The following is a 24,133-nucleotide window of genomic DNA, read 5'->3' as shown; positions in this document are numbered from 1 at the left end:
GATTTGACTCCTAATCCTTAGTTTGGAATGAAATCTTCTATGTTATTTTCATAAAAATCCTCTTTATGACTGTATTCCCAGAAATGTGTTATGATTTTTTTTAAAAAATGACACCTGAGTTCACATTGAACACAGCACTGTATTAGATGGGCAATTTAAAAACAGGACCAAAAAAATGCTCCACTCTGGGAGCTTACAAATGGCAGAACCATGAAGTCGCCGCTTCCTTAGTTAGTAATGATTAGAATAAAGGGGAATATAAAGGTACATCGGTCACAAATAAAGTGACTTACAGGCTAGATTTCAAAAAAAAAAAAAAATTCCACAGCACTCTAGTTAATTCTAATAATCATTTTAAGTAGATGAGTAATAAAACCTTTGGAAATGATAAAATTTAAACTCACTTCACCACTAGACTCAATTCTATACTCCAAGTCCTCCGATTCCAAATGTGTATTATTTTCTGCTAAAACAGCAAGATCTGTGTTTTCACTTCTTAATCGATAAATAAGATGCTGAAATCCACCTGCAGACCCAAGGGGCTCAATTCCATAAGTAACATTTTGAAATTGCAGTAATCCTCTGAAAAATAAATGAAGTTTAAAAACAGGAAATTTATTTTATTTTTATTATAGAATTCTGATATATTCTCAGATGACAAATATTCAGGAAATATTTATTATATCTATTTTATACCAAGTCCTATGTTAAGAGGATACAAACACAATGATTTTTTTAAATCCTATTCAAAAGTAGGAATTACATTCTAACAGAAGAAACAATGACATCTTTAAGTATATACAAAATAAGTATTAAAAATGACAAATGCAAATAAAAACAAAATAATTACAAAATAGTTAGAGAGTATATTGTTTATCAAATAAAAGGATTGAATTTGATACCCTCTGAGATCCCTTCTAGCACTAGAATATGAGATATTAAAGGAATCACAGAAGCTTAAAAGATTCTCAGAAAATATTATGCAAGAGATTAAGCCCTTATGGTATGATGTTTGTGTCCAAAGGAATATGTGGAAGAAGTCAGTTAATAGTCCCAAATATATTCCATTTCTTCCTCTAGTACAGACAGCTCTCCTCTTCTCTAGACCATGGGGATATTCATAACCTTCTAAAGTTAGAACCAGAAGGTGCAGAGAGCTCCACAAAAGATAGTGTGTACTGGGAAGCCTCTTCTGCCTTAGGAGAGCAAAGAAATTATATCAAAGGGACAATTGAAACATATACTTTTGCATTAAATCAGTTCTCTATTTCTCTAAAATTCAGAAAATGGGCATGAATTTTTCAATCAATGGATTCTTGGATGGTTTCATAGAGGTCAGGTGAACCTTTTTGCCCTAAGAGTTATAAGAATGGGTCGAGGATGGCCTTTGGAAGTCTGATAAAGTTCAGATATTCCACTAGTAAATAAACTGACAATCTGAAAACAGATGAGAAAATCTTATCCAGGTTTTCATACTGCAATCACTACCACATCTCCACACATATATCTACTTAAACATAGCAAATTCATTATGATCAAACATTGTAAATTTGTTTTTTGTAATCAGCTACATATAAAAAAGAACCTGAGTCCAGAACAGGCATGGAGCGTGACAACCGAATTTGGAAAACCTGCAACATATCCTTGGTAGTTACAATATTTCTGGAGGGAAAAAAAAAAAAAAAAAAAAAACATAGGTTATTTGGGAACTAGTTCTATCCAACTCTTTCATGTTTTCTTAGGGCCTTTCACAATTGTTTTTATATTTTAAAAAAGGTTATAACTAGCCTAGCTATGATCCCCTAAAATCAAAGGAACTCCCATAGTTTTACATGGGCTATTAGTATTATCTCCTTAGAAATTAAGAATTATTCCTTTCTAAATGGCCTTGGGGATTCTATTCTATTTCCCATTTCCAGAGTGAGTCATCCATATCATATTTCTCAGGAAAAAATTCTATTGCACTAATATGCATTATTATACATAATATAATTTAAAGATTCTTGGCTTACTCACTAAATGCAGGATGGCAAGGTTAACAAATAAACATGGCTTTTCAGCTCCAACTTGTTTGAACTCCAAGATGAAACTGGGGAAAATGACTGAAAGTATCTGTTCAGATTAGGAACACAGTGATATAATAGAAAGAACACTAAGCTTAAAATTTTCAGTGACTTCAAATTTTAAACTCTGAAACTTACTGTCTATCTGACCTGAGGTAAATTATAATCTCTAAGCTGAAATTTTCTTTACTATAAAGTGGGAGCATATTTATTTTACCTATGCCACAGTTACAGCAGTAAAGATTAGGTAACCATATGTCATTAAACTTATACTATTCCAATCCAAAGGCATTTACATCATTCCAAAGTAATCATCTCATCTCTGCTCCAGTGTCATGGAACTAATCTATGCATTTTTAAAAAAACATTTGAAAATCTCCTTCTATCTTGAACCAAAATCTCTTTCCCTATAACTTCTAAACACTCACTAGTCTTGGTTCTCTGTAGGTAGAACAAAAAGAATAGTTTCAATTCTTCCACAAAACAAGTATTTCAAAACAGCAGTTAAGTCTCTACTACATCTTTTTTTCGAAAGTTAAAAAAAGGAGGCAGTGCAGTATAGTGGAAAAATTACTAGTTTTTGAGTTGGGATACCTGAGTTCAAATGCTATCCCTAATTCTTACTATCAGTGTCACCTTAGGCAAAGTTCTTGGCACTTTCTTCACGATTAAAAATAAGGTTAGATTACATGACCTCTAACATCCCTTGTAGTTCTACCTTTCTGCAAAGTTATGATTTCATAAACTCTGTGATATAAGTGATAGAAATATCCCTGCATTATTACAAGGAAACTAAAAGTTCAGAAGTTATACAAATTACTTGTAATATCACATGACTGGTTAAATTGTAGAATTGAAGTCAAACTTTAACTTATCTACATCTAGGGGTCAGTTTGCTTTCTAATAAACCATGAAATAACTGAGTGGGTAGAAGGAATGATCCCAATGGTACAAACATGGACCAAGTCAAGGAAATGGGACTTTCCCTCTGAGAATCCTAGCAATCCACAAAGAAGAGGAAATAGAATAGAAAAATCTCTTGGAAATATACCAGGATCAAGTTTGAAAACCAACTGATTGTCCAATAGCTCATTTCTGCATAAAATGTATATTCCTCTGTGTGTGTGTATGTGTGTGTGTGTGTGTGTGTGTATATACACACAATGTGTATGCACACACACATATATACTCCAGAGAAACTGCTGCCTCATATGGGGAACATAAATGTTATTTTTTACAATTATTATTATTACCATAATATAGTTCTAATATAGTAATACTATAATTCTATAATATAGAATTATAAACTCCTCAACTTATAAAATACTAGGAAAAAGACTCACTCCTCCAGGCTATATGAAAAAGATGTGAAATTTCTGTAATACTAGTTAAGTAATCATCATTTTTAGGTAAAATAAATCTTTCTTAATTGTTCTTTGATCCCTCTTTATTATTAATTTATTATTAATGAATGTGAATTCTAAACAGATTTCTGCTGCACCTTCAAATAAACTTGAATTCATATCTTTTAATTCTATAACCAGGCAGTAGTAAGAATTCTTTAAAATTTAGAACTGTAGAAATAAGGCAAATTTTTTTAAAAAATAAGTATTATCCTTAAGTTTTCAAAATTTCATTAAGGGACAGAATAAATACAACAAATTTTGGGAGGAAAAAAACATGCTGGAGTGGCTAGGTGGTGCAGTGGACTTGAGCACCAGCCCTGAAGTCAGCAGGACCTGAGTTCAAGTCTGGTCTCAGACACTTAAGACTTCCTAGCTATCGACCCTAGACAAGTCACTTAACTTAATCCCAACTGCCTCAGAAGGAAAAGAAACAGCTTTTTAAAAATATGGACCATTTAGGAATTAAAAGCGAAGTATGACACATGCTAATAATTGCAAAAAATTGTCATTTTCTTCACTGATTTACTGAGGAATAAAGATCTAGCTAATTTGTTGTACTTCTGTGAACAATCTGATTCTATATATTTGAAATTTGGGAAAATACTGCCAACTTTTGTTATTTGTATTTCAATTCTAACCTAGTAGAAACTCCTCTTTGAAAAAGTCAAAATAATATTTTACTTTTATCATCTTTTTTCATATTTATATTTCTAGCACTCAATGCATAATAAATTTGTGAATTAATCTTGAAGTAGTTTTCATTATCAGATCTCTATTTTATTTCCTAAAGAAAAAAATATATATTTCTCTTTCTTGAAAGTAGTGTATATCACATCCCACTGTCACATACCAAAGTCTCTGGAATTAAGGATATTGTCCTGAAAACAAGCAATGTAGTTTTGCAATTTTTGTAAAAACTGGAAGATTTTCTTGAAACTCAGATAATGCCCCCACAGAAAATAAAAAGTTTATTATAAATTATAAATTCTCCCTTCATTATTTTCAATGTTCATTGTACTCATTCATATTCCCCTCTCCTATCTATTATTCCGTAAGACTTAGGTGTTAACAAAGATAAAGAAAGCACAGAAGAAAATCAAGTACACATGTGACTAAGTTATTAAATAATACTAACCATCTATAGAATAATGCATTCGTCTGACAGACTAATTTAGGGATGTGGAGTGTCATTTAGAATTGAGCAAGAATGAGGTCTTTTTTTTCAAAATGTCACCCATAGTAAACTTACCACTATTGTAGAGGAAATTAAAGAAATAATTAGGAGGTATTTTGCTCAAGTGTATGCCAATAAATCTGACAATCTAACTGAAATAGATGAATATTCATAAAAATATAAATTTCCCAGATTAACAGAAGAGGAAATAAAATACTTAAGTAACTCCATTTTAGAAAAACAAGTTGAACAAGCCATCAATGAACTCCCTAAGAAAAACTCTCCAGGGCCAGATGGATTTACAAGTGAATTTTACCAAATATTTAAAGAACAATTAATCATATATAAACTATTTGGAAAAATAGAAGATGAAGTTTTATCAAATTTCTTTTACGACCCAAATATGGTAATGAAGAAAATTATTGACCAATTTCCCTAATGAATAATGATACAAAAAAATCAAAATACTAAAAAGAATGCAGAAATTTATTACTAGGATATATCTATTACATATATGTATACATATACATATATACATACATTAACATATTCATTATGATCAAGTGGGATTTATACCAAAAATGCAGGGCTGGTTCAATGTCAGTAAAATCGTCACCACAATTGACCATAACAAAACAACTGACCAAATAACAAAACTAACAAAAATCATATGATATCTCAATAGATGCAGAAAAAGCTTTTAACAAAATACAGCACCAGTTCCTATATTAAAAAAAACTAGAAAACATGAATAAATGGAGTTTTTTTTAAATGATAAGCAGTAAACAATTATATATAATTGACATAAGCTAGAAGCATTCCCAGTAAGATCAGGGTGAAACAAATATACTTGTCACCACTTTTATTTAATATTGCAGTAGAAATAGCTTTAGCAATAAGATAAGAAAAAGAATTTGAAGAAATTAGAGTAGGCATAGAGGGAACAAAACTATCACTCTTTGCAGATGATATTACTGTATAGTTAGAAAATCCTAGAGAAATGAAGGATACAAAATAATCCCATATAAATCATCAGCATATTTATATATTGTGATGACCACGTTAGCACCCTGGATGCTTTAGAATCAGCTGGAGTCAGAATCAGCAAAAGTCCTTGATCTTTATTCTTTGTGGACGTGAATGGAATGGTGATATGAAGTGAGAGCAATCACAACACAAATCCAGGAGTGACTTTGGCGCTTTCACTCCACCGCCTAAATCCTCCACTCCTATACAACAGATCTCCTATACAACAGATCAAACATGCACAGAGTAGTGGGCAGGACCATTCTTTCTCCAAGCATATACTGATAGAGTATTGTCCAATTGATAATTAGCCTTAAGTGCTCGGACCTCAGTGCATCTGCTCAGTTTCAGCCCATTACATCTCCCACTTTCTTTTGTTTTAGAACACAGGTGTGCAGTTTCAGTCAATTACAATATGTGTGTGTGTGTGTGTGTGTGTGTGTGTGTGTGTGTGTGTGTGTGTGTAAAAAAGCTCAGGAGCAAGAGCTAGAAAGAGAAATCCCATTTAAAATATTTGTGAGTCTACCTGCCAAGACAAACCCAGGAACTACATGGACACGATTATAAAATTTTCACATAAAATCAGATCTAAACAACTGCTCATAGCCAGGTCAAGCTAATATAATTAAAATGACAACTCTACTAAATTATTCTAAACTGCCAAAAAAAAGTCAGAACTAGAAAAAATAACAAAATTCATCTGAAAAAAACAAAAGATCAGACTTTCAAGTATTAATGAAAAAAATGCAAAGGAAAGTAGCCTGGCCATACCAGACCTAAAATTAACATCCCCTACTCGTAAGATAAGGTCGAAATAGGTTCATTATTTAGACATAATAAGTGATACTGTGAGCAAATTGGGAGAACAATTGGACAGGAGTTTCCTCCAAATCTTTGGAGAAAAAATTAATTTATGACCAAATAAGAAATAGAAAACATGATAAAATACAAAATACATAAGTTTGATTAAAATTAAAAAGGTTTTGCATAAACAAAACCAGTGTAGTACATATCAGGAAGCAGAAATCTGGGAAACGATTTTTATAGTCAGTGTTTCTGATAAAATCTCATTTCTAAAATATATAGAGAATTGAGTCAAATTTATAAGAAAACAAGTTATTTCCCAATTAATAGTCTAAGGATATGCTCAAACATTTTCCAAATGAAGAAATTTCTAGTCATATGGAAAAAATGCTCTAAATCACTATTCATTAGAAAAATGCAAATTAAAACAACTCTGAAGTACTATTTCATACCTATAAAATTGGGAAATGCTGGAGAGAATAAGGGGAAAGTAGTATATTAGTGAACTTCGGGTGGCACAGTGAACTAGTCGGACCATTCTAGAGATCAATTTAGAACTAGATCCAAAGAGCTATCAAATTGTGCATACACTTTGATCCAGCAGTGTCTCTACTGGATCTGTTTCCCAAAGAGACTGTAAAAAAAGGAAAAAAAGATCCACATGTGCAAAATGTTTGTAGCAGCCATTTTTGTAGTGGCAAGGAACTAGAAACTGAGTGGATGTCCATCAGTTGAGGAATGGCTGAAAAAATTATGGAATATGAAAGTAATGGAATATTATTGTTCCATACAAAATGATGAGTAGGCTGACCTAGAAAGACTTACATGAAATGATACTAAATTAAGTGAGAAACACCAAGAGAATGTTGTACAAGGGAACAAAAAGTTTATGTAATAATCAACTGTGATGGGTTTGGCTCTATTCAACAATGAGGTGATCCAAGACAATTCCAATAGACTTGTGATGAAAAGAGCCATTCTCATCCAGAGAAAGAACCAGAGAGACTGAATGTGAATAAAAGCATAGTATTTTCACTTTTGGTTATTGTTTGTTTGCTTGTTTTTTCTTATTATTTTTCCCTTTTGATCTGATTTTTCTTGTGCAGTATAACAAATCTGGAAATATGTTTAGAAAAATTTCACATATTTAACCTTTATCTGATTGCTTGAGGTCATGGAGGAGAAAAGAAGGAAAAAGGGAGAAAAACTTGGAACATAAGGTTTTGCATAGGTAAATGTTGAAAACTATCTTGGCATGTATTTGAAAAGAGAAAATACTAATTTTTTTAAAAAGAAAAATGCCCACGCTAAGCAATAAAATAAAAAGAAATGAAAAATCTCAAGATACAAAATATGAATCTTACCATTGTAGTTTTGGAACTAGAATACAAAGCACCTTCACGATTGTACATATAGACAACAAAATCATCTGGTAAAAACAATCTGGATGTGAGGGGGGAAAAAAAGAAAATCTGAGTTGTGAAAGCTGCACTGTTCATTTTTTATCATGTTAAATAAGAAAAGAAGCTTTCTGCCATTTAAACTAATTGCATTATTTGAATATTGCCCAAGATATATACATCTATCTTCATTCAAACTTCCCTATTCCACATTTTATCACTCTGTGCATTACAAAGTTCCCCCATATCTCACTGTTCTCAATTCACTATTTCTTCCATGGTATTCCTCCAATTCAGCTTCTCTTCTTATAAGGGAATATATATCGTAAGTATTAGAATAAAATACTTATTCCAAATAGAGTTGTGTTTGGATGACTAGTTTCCACAATTCAATTTTAATTTTAACTTATTGATGAACACTTTAAATAGTTTATCACTAGGGTGTTTCTATCAAATATGATACTAAGTACCTACTATGTACCAGGCACTGTGCTAAGTACTATGAATATATATAAAACAATCCCTGCTCTCAAGGGGCTTATGATCTAATACACAAGACACATACAAAAGGAAGCTAAAGCTGGCAGGCCCTCCATGGGTAGCTAGCCCAGAGGCACAAGGATGGTGGAGTTAAACCCAAGAAAAAAGATTGGCAGCAAATAAAGAGTTGAATAGAATTTTGAATTCTCTATGAAGGGAAAGGATAGAAGTAAGGGGTTTTTTTCTCTGCTCTCCAGCCCTCCAATCAGAGAAGCAACTGAGAGTACTGATGAAATATGCTTACAAACATAACTCCATGTTCATGTGTTTTCTAATGAGAAGCATATACTAGGAGGTAGTGAGCTGGGGCAGAGGGAAAGTGGAGGCATGATGATAATAATAGTGGAATAGAAATCAAGTAGAGCAGTTGGTGGCAAATATGTCAATTCAGAACTGTCTTGTCTTAAGCTTGTATTTTTTATTACTCATTTCTATAATTAATGAAAAGAGAATTGAGAATTCCATAGGTAAGAGAGCTGGCCTTAGAATTAGGAAGATTTCTGGATGTTCAAGTGCTAACTGTGTGACTCTGGTCAAGTGACTTAACCTCTCAATGTCCCAGGCAATTCTCTAAGCTACCAATCGCACTAACAAAGGAAGTTCCAAACTCAGAGCTCCCTGCAGTGCTGAAATAGGATTGATTTTTTTTTTTTAAACAAATTCTTTGGAAAAAAGATTAATACAAAGAAAATTCTAGGAAAATAGCTGAATGAAATCTAGGAGTAGCTTCCCACACTCCCCATATTTTATCATTTTAGGAGTTCCCCAATCAGAAAAATATCAATAACAACAACAACAACAACAAAAATTAAAACACACACATACAAGTTATACAAACAATAAATGTAGACCAATTCAACCAGCCCTTCATTATTAGAGTTACTTCACAGGACTCCCAGCTTAATTTCCCCAATCCCAATATTGACATGTTATCCAAAGGGGTCCCCCCAAGACTCCCATAGCTTTGCAGCCAAGTTTTTTTGATGAAGATTTCATTTCTAGAATATATAAGGATTTGAGTTAAATTTGTAAGGTAAGAACCATTCCATGGTATTTTCATCTCTTTTTGTTTTTTTCTTATAATTTTTTCTTGCATAACATGACAAATATGGAAATATATATAGGATTGTACATATATATATATACATATATATAAATATAGGATTCATTGTTCTCTTGGGGAGAGAGGAATAAGGAATGGAGGGAGAAAAATGGGATGCAAAATCTTATAAAAATGAATGTGGAAAATCATCTTTACATGTATTTAAAAAATAAAATACTATTGAAAAAAATAATAATTTTTTAAAGAATAACAGCCATTCCCCATATAATAAATGGTCAGAGGTTATGAAAAGTCCATCTTCAGAGGAAGAAATCCAAGTGACTCAATAGCTATATGAAAAAATTAAATCACTATATCACTAAAATTAGAGAAATGAAAACTAAAACAACTCAGAGATAGAAACTCACAACAATCAGTTTGACAAAAGTGACAAAAAAGGAAAATGACAAGTACTAGAGGGGCTATGAAACAGGTATATTAGAGAAATGACTCAAATTTATAAAACTACAAGTCATTCCTCAAAGATAAATAATCAAAGGATATGAACAGGTAGTTTTCAGACAAAGAAATCAAAGTCATCTATAGTTATATGAAAAAAATGTTCCAAATGACTATTAAAAATACAAATTAAAATAATTCTGAGGTACCACCTCATACCTCTCAGATTGGTTAATATGATGCTCTTGATAGAGCTATGAATTAGTCCAGAAATCTGAAAAGCATTTTGGAACTATACCCAAGAAATTATTAAATTGTTCACAGATACTCTGAACCAGTGATATGATATCTAGGTCTATATTCCAGAGACATCCAGAGAGATCAAAGAAAAGAATGAATTAAAATGCACAAAAATATTAAAGCAGCTCTTTTTATGATGGCAAAGAGTTGAAAACTAAGATGCCCATCATTGGAGAATATCCAAATAAATTATTACAATATATGAAAATGACAGAATATATGCTATATTACAAAAAGAGAATGGTTGCAGAGAAAACTTGTAATATTTATAAGAACTGATACTAAAATATATGAGCACAACCAAACAACAATTTACATAACAATACTATAAAGACAAAATATCTATGAAATTCAGGAACTCTGATCAACACAATGACCAGCCACAATTCCAGAGGACTTATGGTAAAACAAGTTACCAATCTTTAGACAAAATGATGAAAATACAGGGTGAGGATTCTTTAAACATGGTCAATGGGGAAATTTGTATTGCTTGATTTTGTTTTTCTAATTTTCTCAATCAAAGAGGGAGAAAGGTAAGAGAAAGAAAAAGGAGATATGAAAAATGATTTTAAAAATTCAAAAAGAGTATTCAAGAAGGGAGGATGATCAATATGTGGCAAATGCTTTTGAGAGGATTAAAATAGCTAATGATTTGAGGTCACTTGATTTGGTGATTAAAAGATTATTAATAACTTTGAGAAATGTAATAATCTGACATTTAAAAACCTATTTTCTAATCTAATCTGTGTTATGGAAGAACTTTTATCTTTTTTTTCGAAGAGGATATTATAACATTTTAAACATTTTATTAAAAAAAGATTTTTGATGAGATAAAAAATTATATAAACAGCAACTCATTCCAGTGCTAAAAAGAGGTGACAATATAAATTTTAGTGAAAGTTTGATGATTGTTTTAAGAAGTCCTGGGATAGAGCCAGATGGAAGTGGCTCCTGAGAACTATTGTTAAATTTCAATATGAGCATACATTTTTTCCAGAGACCTTGTTATTAAACATTCACTAATATAGCCCTTGTCTTAGGTCAAGTATATAGATAGTGGCCTCAAATATAAGTTTAAGATCTGGAAAGACTGGTTACAGTGAGGCAGAATTTTTTTTTAAACAAACTCTTCTACTATATATAACCATTCTTAAAGTATAGACATTGTTAAGTGTAGATTTCTAAGTTCACATCCACAGCAACTCACCCAGTTTGATAACAGTACACAATTATCAGAACAGTGAAAATGAGTATGTGCTAGCTATGCAGGTAACCAAGGGAAGCCATATAGGACTAACTTGACCAATCAGCATACAGAATGGCTTAACAAACCAATCATCCTTTTCAATGACCAAGAGTAAACCCAGTTGTACTCAATATAGCATCAGTGACTCTGATTAGCTTTGCTCAAACTAGCTTTGGGCAGCCCATGAGCTAACTGCTTTGGGCTCTTAAGAGATATACCAGGCCTTGTGCCTGGAACTCTGTCCATAACATACCCATTCCCTTCCCAGATCAGCCCATTTTCTGTTTCCCTTTATTAGGAAAAAAAATTATATATATATATATATATATATATATATATATTATTCTCTGTTTCCTCTTGAGCTGAATTGTTCCAGCATTAGGTTGTCCACTCCACATGTATATTCATATGTACCACCTTAAAAAAGATCACTTAACTTTTACAGGCAATCAGGCAATCTCCCTCCGACTTTCTTTCCTTTGGGAAAGAGGGATCCAGATCCTGTAAAGTTCCTGAGTCAGTTTAAAGAGGCAGTCATTGGATCATAGGTGTATTCCTTTCTTGACACAAGATAATATAGGATTCACCAAAAAATGATAATATAGGATTCACCAAAAATTAATAATTCAAAAAGAGTTTAATAAACATCTATTATGTGCCTATATATGCCAGGGCTAAAAAGTGTTCCCTTATTGAATTTATCCTATTGTCACTCCTAAACATGACTAAGATTTATGTATGCATTTTAAATCACTAAGTTTGAGCAACTCATTTGGTCCCTTAGGGTCCAATGTCTGGATAAAATGAGTGAAGTCTAAGATAATGACCTCCAAAGTCAGTTAAAAATATAAAAATAGTACTAGTCTGGAGCTCATGGAAAAGTTAGATTCAAAGATAATAGGCCTCCATTCATCATCTCCTGCATTCAATAAGTAAAGGATAGGGGAGATAGATAAAGCTACAATATATGGCATGGAATCATAAAAACGTTTTGTAAAGAGGAAGAAGGGTGCTTCAAAAGTTATGACCTTCCAGTATTAAATCTGTATGTATTGTGTTATAAGTAGCTGCAAGAATGAATACATAAAGCTTTTTGCCTATAAAATTGTCTAAATTTTACTAACATGGTTTTAGATATGTTGCTTATTTCTACAATGAAGTACAAAGAATGAAAGAATAGGTACATTTTATTAAGCTCAGACTGCGTGTGTGTTTGTGAAGATGCATCTAGTTCATCACTGATGGGAGTAGTAAAACTCCCTAGTAAAACTTAAATCAAAAAGAAAAAGGAAGGGTTACAGTAAATGAAAACTTTCAAAGAAATAAGATTAAGATTGCTGTGAACTCTTTTTAATCTGGCAGTAATATTTTTAATTATGTTATAAGGATTCATGATACTCATGTTTAATCAGTTGACATAATTTCTTACTCCTAAATCAACTACAATAATGAAGAGCTGGTATGCACTACATGAGGCATTTTATCCCATCAAAATAACTTTTGATTATGTTTTGTATTTATATGTGCATATGTTGGCTTGAAACAAGCTAAACTCACTAAAACGGTGAGTGAAAAGAAAGAACTGTTTAATTTTTGACTTTGTATTTTTAGTTTGTAGCATAGTACATGGCACATGATGCTCAAATGAGTCTGTGAAATCAGTATGAAAATAATTCATGCCTCCCTAGCTTGCTTTTATCTATATACTCTCCTAAATTCACCAATGACGATTCACTCAAATGCCAGAGGATTAACTCAATTACTCTTAAAATTTCAATGGTACCTATCAATGCAGTACTCTGTCTACTCATTATCCCTCTCTTGCTATATGAATAGCCCATCTTTTTTTCTGTCATAATTCCTTTATATGTATGTATGAATGTCAGATATCTTGTGAAAGCACCAGCTCTTTATAGCATTTTTCACAGTAAGTACTTCAGAATTGTCTTGGATCATTGTATTGTTGAGAATAGCTAAGCCATTCACAGTTGATCATCATATAATATTAGAGTTACTGTATGTATACAGTCTTCTCCTGGTTATGCTCATTTCACTATGCATCAGTTCATCTTTCCAGGTTTTTCTTGGAGTATCCTACTTATCAATTTTTTAACACAATATTTCATCACAATTATATACTCACAACTTTTTCAGATATTCTCCAATTGATAGTAGGCATCCCCTCAATTTCCTATACTTTACACCACAATAAAAAAAGCTGCTACAAATATTTGTGTACATACAGATGCTTTTTCTTTTTTTATCTTTTTGAGATACAGACCTAGCAGTAATTATTTTTTTCCTTCATTTTGGAAGAGGACCATGACATCATGGAGGTGAAGCCATGACATACAAGTGAACTGGATTTCAGTGAGGGAAAGCTGTGCAAAGTTACCAGCCTCACTTTTTTGTCCAAACCCATTTGAATCCAGGGGCCAGATATAATCAGGATGACTAAGAGATGACCCTGGGTGCAATAGGAGACCTTGGCCTTTTTAAGTTGGAATTTTAACAAGTCTCAGTTTAACTGAGGCAAGGTCCCATCAGTGATTACGGCAAGGTAAGAAATGAAACAGAGAATACCTACACACACACACACACACACTGTTATTATTATTTACATTCACTCTAAGCCAATCAGGGCCAATCAATCAAGTGGAACTTGGCCTGGAACTAACTGTTGGCCAATCATTAATAGTCAAAGTGATTGGGATTTAAAGCATGGTCTTAGCCCATAAAACCCAAGATATCTTGCAAGATTTCATCGATCAAAATTTACATTCCTTTGGGGAGTGTATATAAAACCTTCTGTAGATATAGGAAAAGGATAGAGGGATGAAAGGAAGCCAGGAAGGAAGGAAAGAAAGTAGGCAGACAATAAGGAAGACAGCAGGGCAAAAAGGAAAGGAAGGGAAGGGAAGAAAAGCGAAGGGAAGGGAAGGGAAAGGAAAGGAAGGGAAAGGAAGGCAAAAGAAAAAGGATTTGAATCCTGGTTCTCTTCTGCTAATCTTATATACTGCAATGCCAAATAAGAACTGCTATTATTGGGCAAAGATATACATGATATACTTTGGGCTATATCATCTCTTCACATTCAACTAATACCTGTGCCCTCTGTCCATATATACTTATACCACCTGCCCTTATGAGAAAATTCTTACGAGTTACAAGTATCATGTTCTCATGCAGAAATGGAAACAATACCTTGTGACTTCCCTTTCCTGTTTATATTTTATGCTTCTCTTGAGTTCTGTATTTGAAAGTTAAGTTTTCTATTCAACTCTGGTCTTTTCATCTATTTCACTGAATATTCATTTTTCCCCTTGAAGGATAAAAGTCAAGTTTTTCTGGATAGGTGATCCTTGGTTGTAATCCAAGCTCTTTTGCCCTTTGGAATATTATATACCAACCAATGAGCCTTTAATCTGTTCAATTTTGTTATTATCCTCCATGGTGTCTGAATTGGTTCTGATGCTTGCAATATTCTCTCCTTGACCTGCAATTTCTGGAATTTGGCTATAATAAGAATAATCTCCTAACCTGTGCTCTGATTTATGAGTGACGCAAATACTCTATTATTATGCCCTGAAACTGTGACCAACATGCTTAGGCCCCTGTTGCCTCTAGCTCTAGTGTGCTAGTGTTCCTCCTTACCTGCGATCCTGAACTGGATCCAAGTATTGACAAGGCAACGGAGTCCTGCACTCAGTGAGAGCAAAGGAACCCCTTTAATCTTTCAATCAGTTGAGTAATTCCCTTACTGCCTATAAGCTAAGAGTTCCAGAAGTGACCACTGCCATTACTGATTCAGTTATTCCCAGTGCCAACTCCTGGTTTGCTGGAATGCCACCTTTGCTTTATTCTCAGAACAGTGTGGCAGACCAAGTTATCTTGGGCTAGAGAAGTGTTTGACCCCATAATTTTGTTGGGCTCTGCCACTTCAGAATTTGTTTTGAGGTATTACTTAAAGTTTTTTGGTGGGGAATTTGGGAGAGCTCATACAAGTTCTTACCTTTTCTCTGTCGTCTTGGTTTCACCCTGTATAAATAATACTCATAGTAAAGATGGGACACTGGGCATACAGTTGAGTATTTCTTTTGGTTGTTTTTTTTTTGGTATTATTAATATGGTAAAAAAAAATTGTTTGATATTACTTAAAGGGAAGCAGATAGCAGAGTGGATTAAAAATCAGAATCCCATAATATGTTGTTTACAAAAAACACATTTGAAGCAGAAAGGTATATACAGAGCAAAGGTAAAAGGGTGAAGAATATATTATGCTTCAGCTGAGGAAAAAAAAGAGATAACAATCCTGATCTCTAATCAAGCAAAAGCAAAAATAAATCTAATTCACAACTTAATTCTTTATCTTCCTCCCTAACCTCTTCCTTCTCCCAAAATTTCCTGTTAGAATATCAGCATCTTTTAGTCCACAATCTTAATATCATCTTTAATTTTTCATTCAAGTCATTTTACAATAAATTATGCTTGGCTTATTTTTAATTATGAGTAGTGAAAATTAATCCAAGAGAATATTTACCTTTTTGTGAGGTGTAAAGTATACAATCTCCCTTCTATTGAAATAGTATATGAAATCCCTTCCTAAAATATCAAGAAGAACAAGAAGTCAATATAGCAATTTTGAAATAAAAATACAATGTTTAGATCTAGTACTCCACAAGAGATATTTACAATGTATTTCTTCATTAATACAGTGTTTTTCATATAGCATTTAACAAATACTTTTTCATTCATTAAAGATAATTTTGGTTTAAAATTTACATTTAGAATTTTCTGAAAATTACATTAGCCTATCTTTTAAATATTATGTCCCAAATTCATAAATACTATCATCAATAAAGAGACATAATTAAAAGGAGACCAAAAAAAAAACCCTCAAACAATTATAACCAGAAAAACAGTAGAAACTCAAAAAATGGGATCATAAGAAAGCATCATTGAGGCAACTGGCAGCAATAAGATTCTCTTGTGTCTTTCAGACTGATTTACCAAACTCAAAGTTCCATTCAGGATTTCCCATATTCTAGCTGACAGTGTGTAAATGTGTTTCTAGATCATAACTCCCCCAAATAGTAGGTAGTATAATTTCAGAAAGAATATAATTATGCCACATCTTATCTTAACATGAAAACATATTAAGTACTATACCATTTATTTGCTTAATTGTTCTGAGCTAAGACTGGTTTAGGCCAGCTTTCTATGGTTAGGTTTAATAAAGGAACAAAGTAAGACACGCATAAGTCATTTAGCCATTTACAAAAGGTAATTTATTTAACCAAAGCAAGAAAATATTAACTAGGTTATACATTGGGAATAACCAATATTGACTGAGCTGAATGAAACTCCATTGTTTGAGTTGCCCATTGAATTTAGTCAAGCAATAGAGTGCTTGCAGTTCCTCATAAATATTTTGTACTCCGGTAACTAGGAAATGATTATCAACAGCCTGAGCCTTAAGTCCCCCTGATGCGGTTTGAGTGGTCTCATCCTGGTGATCAAGAGGTTAGTGGCAATAAAACAGTTGTTAAGAATCGCCTTTAAATCGGCTACAAGTTTTAGGAGTGAAAGAATTCACTGATTCCCGAATTATTAGTTGCAAAATGAAAGTTTATTGTTGGATAGAAATCAGTTTACCAAGAGACTGACTTCTATAGTGGCAGATCTATTGGAAAACGGAGTTTTGCACTGAGAATGCTTTCTCAGTGGACAGAAGGTCCTGGCAGCTGAGTGAGCTACCTAGGTCCATCTACAAAGACCTTAGTTGAAAGAAGTTGTTATATTGGGTATCTTAGTTGGCATTGGGTCAGCCTGAGCAGGTTCAGACCATGTGGGGGGCTGGGACAGCCCAGGTTCCCAGGCTTAGATTCTTATCAGCCCGGATCTCCTATTGGAATTAACAACACTTCAAAGGGGTGCTTTTTGACCAGGATTTCTAATTGAATCAAAGGCTCTGACATCCTGGAAAGATAACTTGTCTGGAGGGATATGCCTTCCCCAGGAATGGCTGAGACTCTGAAAGGGATCACAGATCAAAAGGAAATACAGTTTCTTAAAGAGAACACAATTTGCTTCACCCTGAGCCAATAATTTCTCATAAAGAGTGTAAATGTTTTAAGGGAAAATCAGCATAAATTTAATTAATGGCAAGGATTAAGTTGTTAACCTTGGGGAAGAATATGGAATAGGAAACTAGTTGCTTCCATCTCTTAAAGCAGTTAATTTTATTTCTGGTGATATTATTCAGTGTTGACCTGTATTTAATGAATAGGGCTTCCTCATCTGGGAGTTCTAAGTATCACTGAAATTATACTGTCCAATCCCTATTCCTATTTAACATTTGCCACAACCAACGTCTTCCTGTTTTCTTCTTGAATAAAGTTTTCATGACATTTTGATAAATCATTATGGTGACTGCTTTCATTTTGTCTATTAGTCTTAAATTCTATTTCCCAACTTTCTTTCAAATTACTATTAAGGTATATATACTTAGTTCGTATGATCTTTTTCATATTCTTTAGGTAATTTTTCTATTTATTAATCAAGCACAAAATTACAGGTTCATAAGACATCATGTTGTAACTAGATTTTTTACAATAAAAATGAACGTGAATGTGGAATCCAAAGCTAAAGCAAAGAGTTCACAATCCATACAGAAGTTAGCATATTTAAGACAATACAAGAAAGGAAAGAGAGGAAATAAAAATCTCCACCCAAAAGGGAATAGCATAGGAAGGGAAAAGGTGCAATAAAGGTGGGAAAGGAGCAAAACCCCACTAGAAAGAGAAGAACAAAGTGATGGCAAAAGCAGCATTCATTTTCCTTCCTAGACCTTGAAGGATCTACTTATCCTATGCATCCTAGCTGCACAAGCAGCTTCTCAGCCTAGTGCACACTGACTGGTACCTGTTTAACTCCTAAGGACATATGGGAGACAAACAACCAATTATGTCAGCTGTAGGAAGGATCATTCTTGGCACATTCACAGCCTCCTGCACTGGTCCAGTGTTTCTAGAAAATATAAAAACTCAAAAACAAAAGTATAGGAGACCCCTTAACATACTTCTTTATTCTCTGTGATAAATGCCTGGTCTATATACACAGCAATTTTCTTCATGGCAGTGTTTTTAATGGCTATTATGATCATTACAAGCGAAGATGAACTGTCCCATTACATGATAGCTCTTAATTCCTTTGAGTGCATGATCAATTCTGCCACTTCTCTAAATCATTTCTCTAAAAAACAAAACAAAAAAAAAAAAAAAAAAAAAAACCCTGAACTTTCTTTTCATTAAGAAAATAAATAAATGCCAATATGAACATGTTCTATTTATGTCAATTTGTTGGTCATTTCATAAAGACCTCATGCTAAGAGTACTAAAAAGTTAATGTCCATGAATAATCTATAAAACTCAGATTCTTATCACCCTTTCCCCTACTACCACCATCACTGCAAGTACAAAAGGAAAACATTTTTATTTTTATGTAAGTGAAAGGAAACCAAATGTATTTTTATAGCACAGGATAGGAAGATAAATTATCACCCACAGCAAATAACTAAGAATAAAGGGTTCAGTAATTAGCCAGATTAATCCATCTACAGCTACTGAGTCAAATCAGAAAGCATTTATTAAACACCTATCATATGCCAACCACTGTGCTAAGTGTTGGAAATTCAAAGAAAGGCAAAATAATTGTTTAAGATAATCTAAAAAATAATTAAAGTCCTTTTTTCTCAAGGAGCTCACAATCTAATAATGGAAGAAACAAAGTGCAAACATCCATCTACAAAAAAGATAAAGACAGGATAAATTGGAGATAATTAATTGGAGAGAAGACAGTAAAATTTTCCAGGACTAAGAATGGCCTTTTGTAGGAGGGACTTTAGGTAAGACTTGAAGGAAATCAGAAAAGTTATCTAGCACAGTTTGAGGTGGGAAGCAAAAAGAATATCTAAAATCAGGAGATGGAGTTTTAGGTTACAAGAACAGCAAGGAGGCCAATGTCTGTCATATGGACTAGACTCAAATCTACAATTATGCACCAGAGTATGTTTGGTATAAAAAAGAACAATTGCTAAAATGAAATAATTATTTTTCTTCACCTTCCCCAGTAAGTAAATTATATAGTAAATGCCAAGTCACAGTATTAAGTAATTTATGAACATGCATTAACTGTTTCAAACCAAAGAACACTATTTCGACATATTATTACTATATTATTTCTTAAAAGAGTATTACCAAATACTCACTACAATAAAATATACTACTTTAACATATTATTATAATATTCATATAAAAGGAACATATGGAATTAAGGTAATTTTGTATATAATATCAAGCTAAAATATTTTCCCCCTCAAAAATCTAATTTTTCCAGTGAAAAGTTTTAGATTTTTAGGGAGGAGGAAATAAGATTTTGTAATATATAAAACCTCAGTTCTACAGTTGACTTGCTATATAAAGATCTTATATAACTGACTTTAAAAAACCCACCAATTTATTTACTCTCATTGTCCTTCAATGTAGCTGTTAGCAAATTTATATTCCTTGTAGGTGGTCATATATGTTGATAGCTTTACTTACTGAAGTATTACTAGGTTTCTTGATGCAATTAAAGAAGAATCAATATCATACTTATAATTCTGAGTAACTCTGCTCCTTACATATTCCAAATCTGAATCACTTGAATTTGATAGGATCTCCTCTGGAACTGTGATCTCTACAAATGATTGCTGAAAATCTGGAGAAAGTAAACAAGTTTTTAATTACCTGATAAAATAACCTCATTCCAGGACCTACCAGGCTTCTCTTTATTATATTCAAAAGTATTCTTCTATTTCTAAGTTTCCTTAAGTAGCCTTTTCTACATATGACTGCCATTTGTCTCTGAAATTAAGACTTCTTATGCCCAAAATTTATGCCAGCAAGATTCTTATAATTTCCCTTATTTTAATTCCTTACTTCTGGTATTCTCTCCAAGTCTGTGATCTTTCATTTCCTTACAACTGACTGAAAAGATAATTTTTCACACAGATACAAGCAGGGGTTTTTCTCTACTTTCAACTTCTCCTTACTACCAAACTTATCTTGCATCTTTCTTATACCCATACATTTTGCCACCTGCTACTACACAGATATTTGAGCCACACACAAACTAAACAGTAAAAGAAAAAGACTGCTTCCTACTTTCTACTTCCACAGCTATAGCAGTGAGATGGCAAACTGTAAACTCCAGGCTAGTTCCCTAGAGGCCTCTGGATCAGCCCCAGTCAGGATAAGTAAAAGCTCTTGGTCTTTAGGGGGAGAAGTAAAGGAGATGGACAAACTGTCACAAACTCACCACCAACTTCTCTCCTCCTTCCTGCCACAAAGCGAGTCTGGCTTATCTCACCCCACTTTCTAATCCCTCCTATGATTATCTGTATATACCAAAACATTGAGCCAGCACCAAACAGTGAGAAGGGCCCTTTTTACAAATATATGGTAATAGAGTCATTGTCTAATAAGTAATTAGCCTTAAGTGCTCCATTGTCTGATTCAAGCATATCTTTTAAGAGTTTTAGCCCTTTCCAGCAAACCTTACCTTATGACTCCAATGATGAGTTTTCAATAAAATGTTTTATTAAAACTTCCAGCATTTATCCAATCCTTTTTCTCTTACCACTGCTTCCGATTCACTATATTAATTTTGCTTTCTCCTTCCATTTTCCATTTTCCCTTTCCCAACTCTGCCCTCCTCCCCAACTTCTTTTTCTTTAATCTTCCAACTTTGTCTGCCCTAATCAAAATTCAACAAGAAGAACCTAACATATACATGGCATCAGATCAGACACTTGTATAATGGGTATACCACAAAAATAAAACACTCCCTACTAGCTTCAAGGAGTTTATAATATTCTCAATATTCCCAATATTATATTATATTGAGAGGATATAAAGATAAAAATAATACAAGGCAAGTAGAAAAGGTAGAGGACATGGTTAGGAAAACAATAAGAAATTCAAAAGACAAAGAAAGAGATTCCAGAGAATCTGAAGCTAGAGATGGGATGTTACAATAATTCTGACAATAACTGGCAAAAAAGGATAATAGTTCATTAATGAAAGAAAAGGTGATAGATTCAAGAAATTTTGTAGTAATTGGCAGAAAACTGATAATGGATTAGATATGGAAAGATGAGGGAGAAGTCAAGAATAACCCTAATGCAGGGATTCTTAACTTAGGAGTACATGAACTTGTTTTTTAAAAATAGTCTGATATATTGTTACCATGTTTAACATATATTGGATTATATGCCATCCAGGGGAGGGAGTAGAGGGAAGGAAGGGGAAAAGTGGAACACAGTTTTTCAAGGGTCAATGTTGAAAAATAATCCTTGCAGATCTTTATATACGTCAACAACAATATTATATGAAGATGTAATCTGATGGAAGTGGATTTCTTTGACAAAGAGACCTAATTCAGTTTCAATTGATCTATGATGGACAGAAGCAGCTACATCCAAAGAAAAAACACTGGGAAATGAATGTAAACTGTTTGCATTTTTGTTTTTCTTCCCGGGTTATTTTTACCTTCTGAATCCAATTCTCCCTGTGCAACAAGAAAACTGTTTGGTTCTGCACACATACATTGTATCTAGGATATACTACGACATATTCAACATATATAGGACTGCTTGCCATCTAGGGGAGGAAGTGGAGGGTAGGAGGGAAAAATCGGAACAGAAGTGAGTGCAAGGGATAATGTAGAAAAATTACCCTGGCATGGATTCTGTCAAAAAAAAGTTATTATAAAAAAAGAAAAAGAAATATAAAAAATATCCTTGCATACGTTTTGAAAATAAACTTCAATTAAAAATAAAAATAAAATTAAAAATAGTTAAAACTTTATTCCAATGTAATTGGTCTGCTTTTTAAGTCTTATTTTTATTTTACGAATTTAACAACCTTATCCTAAAAAAGATCAACAGGCTTCACCAAATTGCCAGAAGGGGCCATGAAACAAAGTAATGATAAAAATTCTTGGGACAGCTAGGTGATATAGTCGATGGAGCAACAGCTCTGGAATTAAGAGGACCAGAATTCAAATCCAGTCTCAGACATTTGGCACTTTGGAGCCTTATGAACTAGGGTAAATCACGTAACCCAAAGTGCCTTACAAAAAAAAAAAAAAGAATCCCTGCCTTAAGGTTAAAAACCTGAGTGACTAGTGATATGCCCAATAAAACATGTGGTTGGACTGCAGAATTTCTAGATCAGAGAAGGTGAATTATTTTAGACATGTTGAATTTGAAGTGTCATTGGGACAACAAGATAGAGATGTCCAATAGACTAAAATACTATTAAGGTCCTCTAGTTCTAAACTTTAATAAATTATTAAGTCACAACAGGCAACAGTGGTATGAGTGAGTGAATAGCAATGCCTTTCCTTAAACCTCTTGCCAACCTTTAACTAAGGGAGGGTTGTAGCAGTAGCCGTGGTACAGAGTCCTACGACAACGCGTCTTTTATGGATACTACTCACTCCTGATTCTCACCCAACCTGCCAGATCACAGCAGCCATCTCTCATCACAAAGGCTCTCTCCTTGACCTCTTCTTTCTCTATATGCTCTCTCTTCTTGTTTGTTCCCTTGTGTTTCTCCCGCCTCCGTAGTCTCTCTCCTCAACCCCTCAGGGGTTATGCAGTACAACTTATACCCGAATAGGCATCCTCTAATAATCATCAATAAAGAAGCATTCAGCCTTCACTTGAAAGCCTCTAATGAAAACAAGTCCACTCTCTCTCAATCCACTATTGGACAGCTCTAATTGTCGGGAAGTTTTTAAGTCGATTCAAAATAAGCCTCCACGGTTTCCATCCATTGGTATTAGTTCCGCCTTTTAGAATACAGCAAAACGAGTCTTACCCCATTTCCCACGTGAAAGCCCGAATACCCGAAAATAATCCATCCCAGGATCCCCGATTCAGAGCTGGGGCCCCCGAGGGCATCCATCCCTCTAAGCTAACTGAGGCTCTGACACAGCGCGGGTCCTGCGAGCAGTCTGCACCAGGGCTTTTCTGTATTTCTCCAAAGCTCTCAGGCAGCGCTTGTCCGGCATCCGTGACACTACGTACCAGTCACGGCTCCCCACTGTCATACTGGCTCCTGCCCTTATTCTAACGTGGTCCAATTGTTGAATAAAACAGATCTCGCGTCCTGACTGCGGGCACCATACTTAACGAAGGCAACAACTGACCTTTTGTCAACTTAGTAACGCGTCTTACTCAAATGAAGCTTGTCCGAGGAGGACAAAAGGTTTCCGGAGACGCTCGGGAAATTGCGAGCCGAGACATCTGCACCTGACAATTATCCCTCCCGTGGGGTTATTTGGGGCTCCCCGAGACTCCTAAGATCCCACTCCCGGCCCTAACAGAGAAGTGTCCCATCTAAATCCGGGCTCTTTTTCCAAGCCCTTTCTTCACAAGGTATCCCGTGGGATCCGAGTCCCCGGCTACTCCGAAACTCACCGAGCCCCAGTATAAGCAGCTCATTGAGCCCTGCAAAAAGGGCCAACAGGTAAAACATGGCGCGGCCGGCAAACGGTCCAGCAACCGTTTGAAGACTAACGCTTGCACGCCGGCGCCCACGGAGCCGGAAGTGCGAGAGGCGGG

The 24,133-nt window shown here is 34.0% G+C and overlaps 1 protein-coding gene across 2 annotated transcripts in view; it reads right to left on the bottom strand.

Moving 5' to 3' along the window:
* The window catches only part of LOC100927054 (disintegrin and metalloproteinase domain-containing protein 32-like), an 85,092-nt gene extending 60,959 nt beyond the window's left edge, over window positions 1-24,133 (bottom strand). The window contains exons 1-6 of one of the 2 annotated variants that reach the window (XR_004231758.1): window positions 23,990-24,133; window positions 20,144-20,220; window positions 16,001-16,062; window positions 7,838-7,916; window positions 1,586-1,662; window positions 405-582 (exon numbers count right to left, since the gene is read on the bottom strand). Coding sequence is in view for 1 of the 2 variants with exons in the window: in XM_031950735.1 (XP_031806595.1) it covers window positions 405-582; window positions 1,586-1,662; window positions 7,838-7,916; window positions 16,001-16,062; window positions 20,144-20,220; window positions 23,990-24,047 (531 nt within the window). In the remaining variant the exon portion in view is untranslated. The remainder of the gene's footprint in view (window positions 1-404; window positions 583-1,585; window positions 1,663-7,837; window positions 7,917-16,000; window positions 16,063-20,143; window positions 20,221-23,989) is intronic. The other variant, XM_031950735.1, reaches the window with a different exon arrangement.

The sequence above is a fragment of the Sarcophilus harrisii genome, chromosome 2, assembly GCF_902635505.1.
Source record: "Sarcophilus harrisii chromosome 2, mSarHar1.11, whole genome shotgun sequence".
In the NCBI taxonomy this organism is placed as follows: domain Eukaryota; kingdom Metazoa; phylum Chordata; class Mammalia; order Dasyuromorphia; family Dasyuridae; genus Sarcophilus; species Sarcophilus harrisii.
This window is presented reverse-complemented; position numbering and strand designations above follow the sequence as displayed.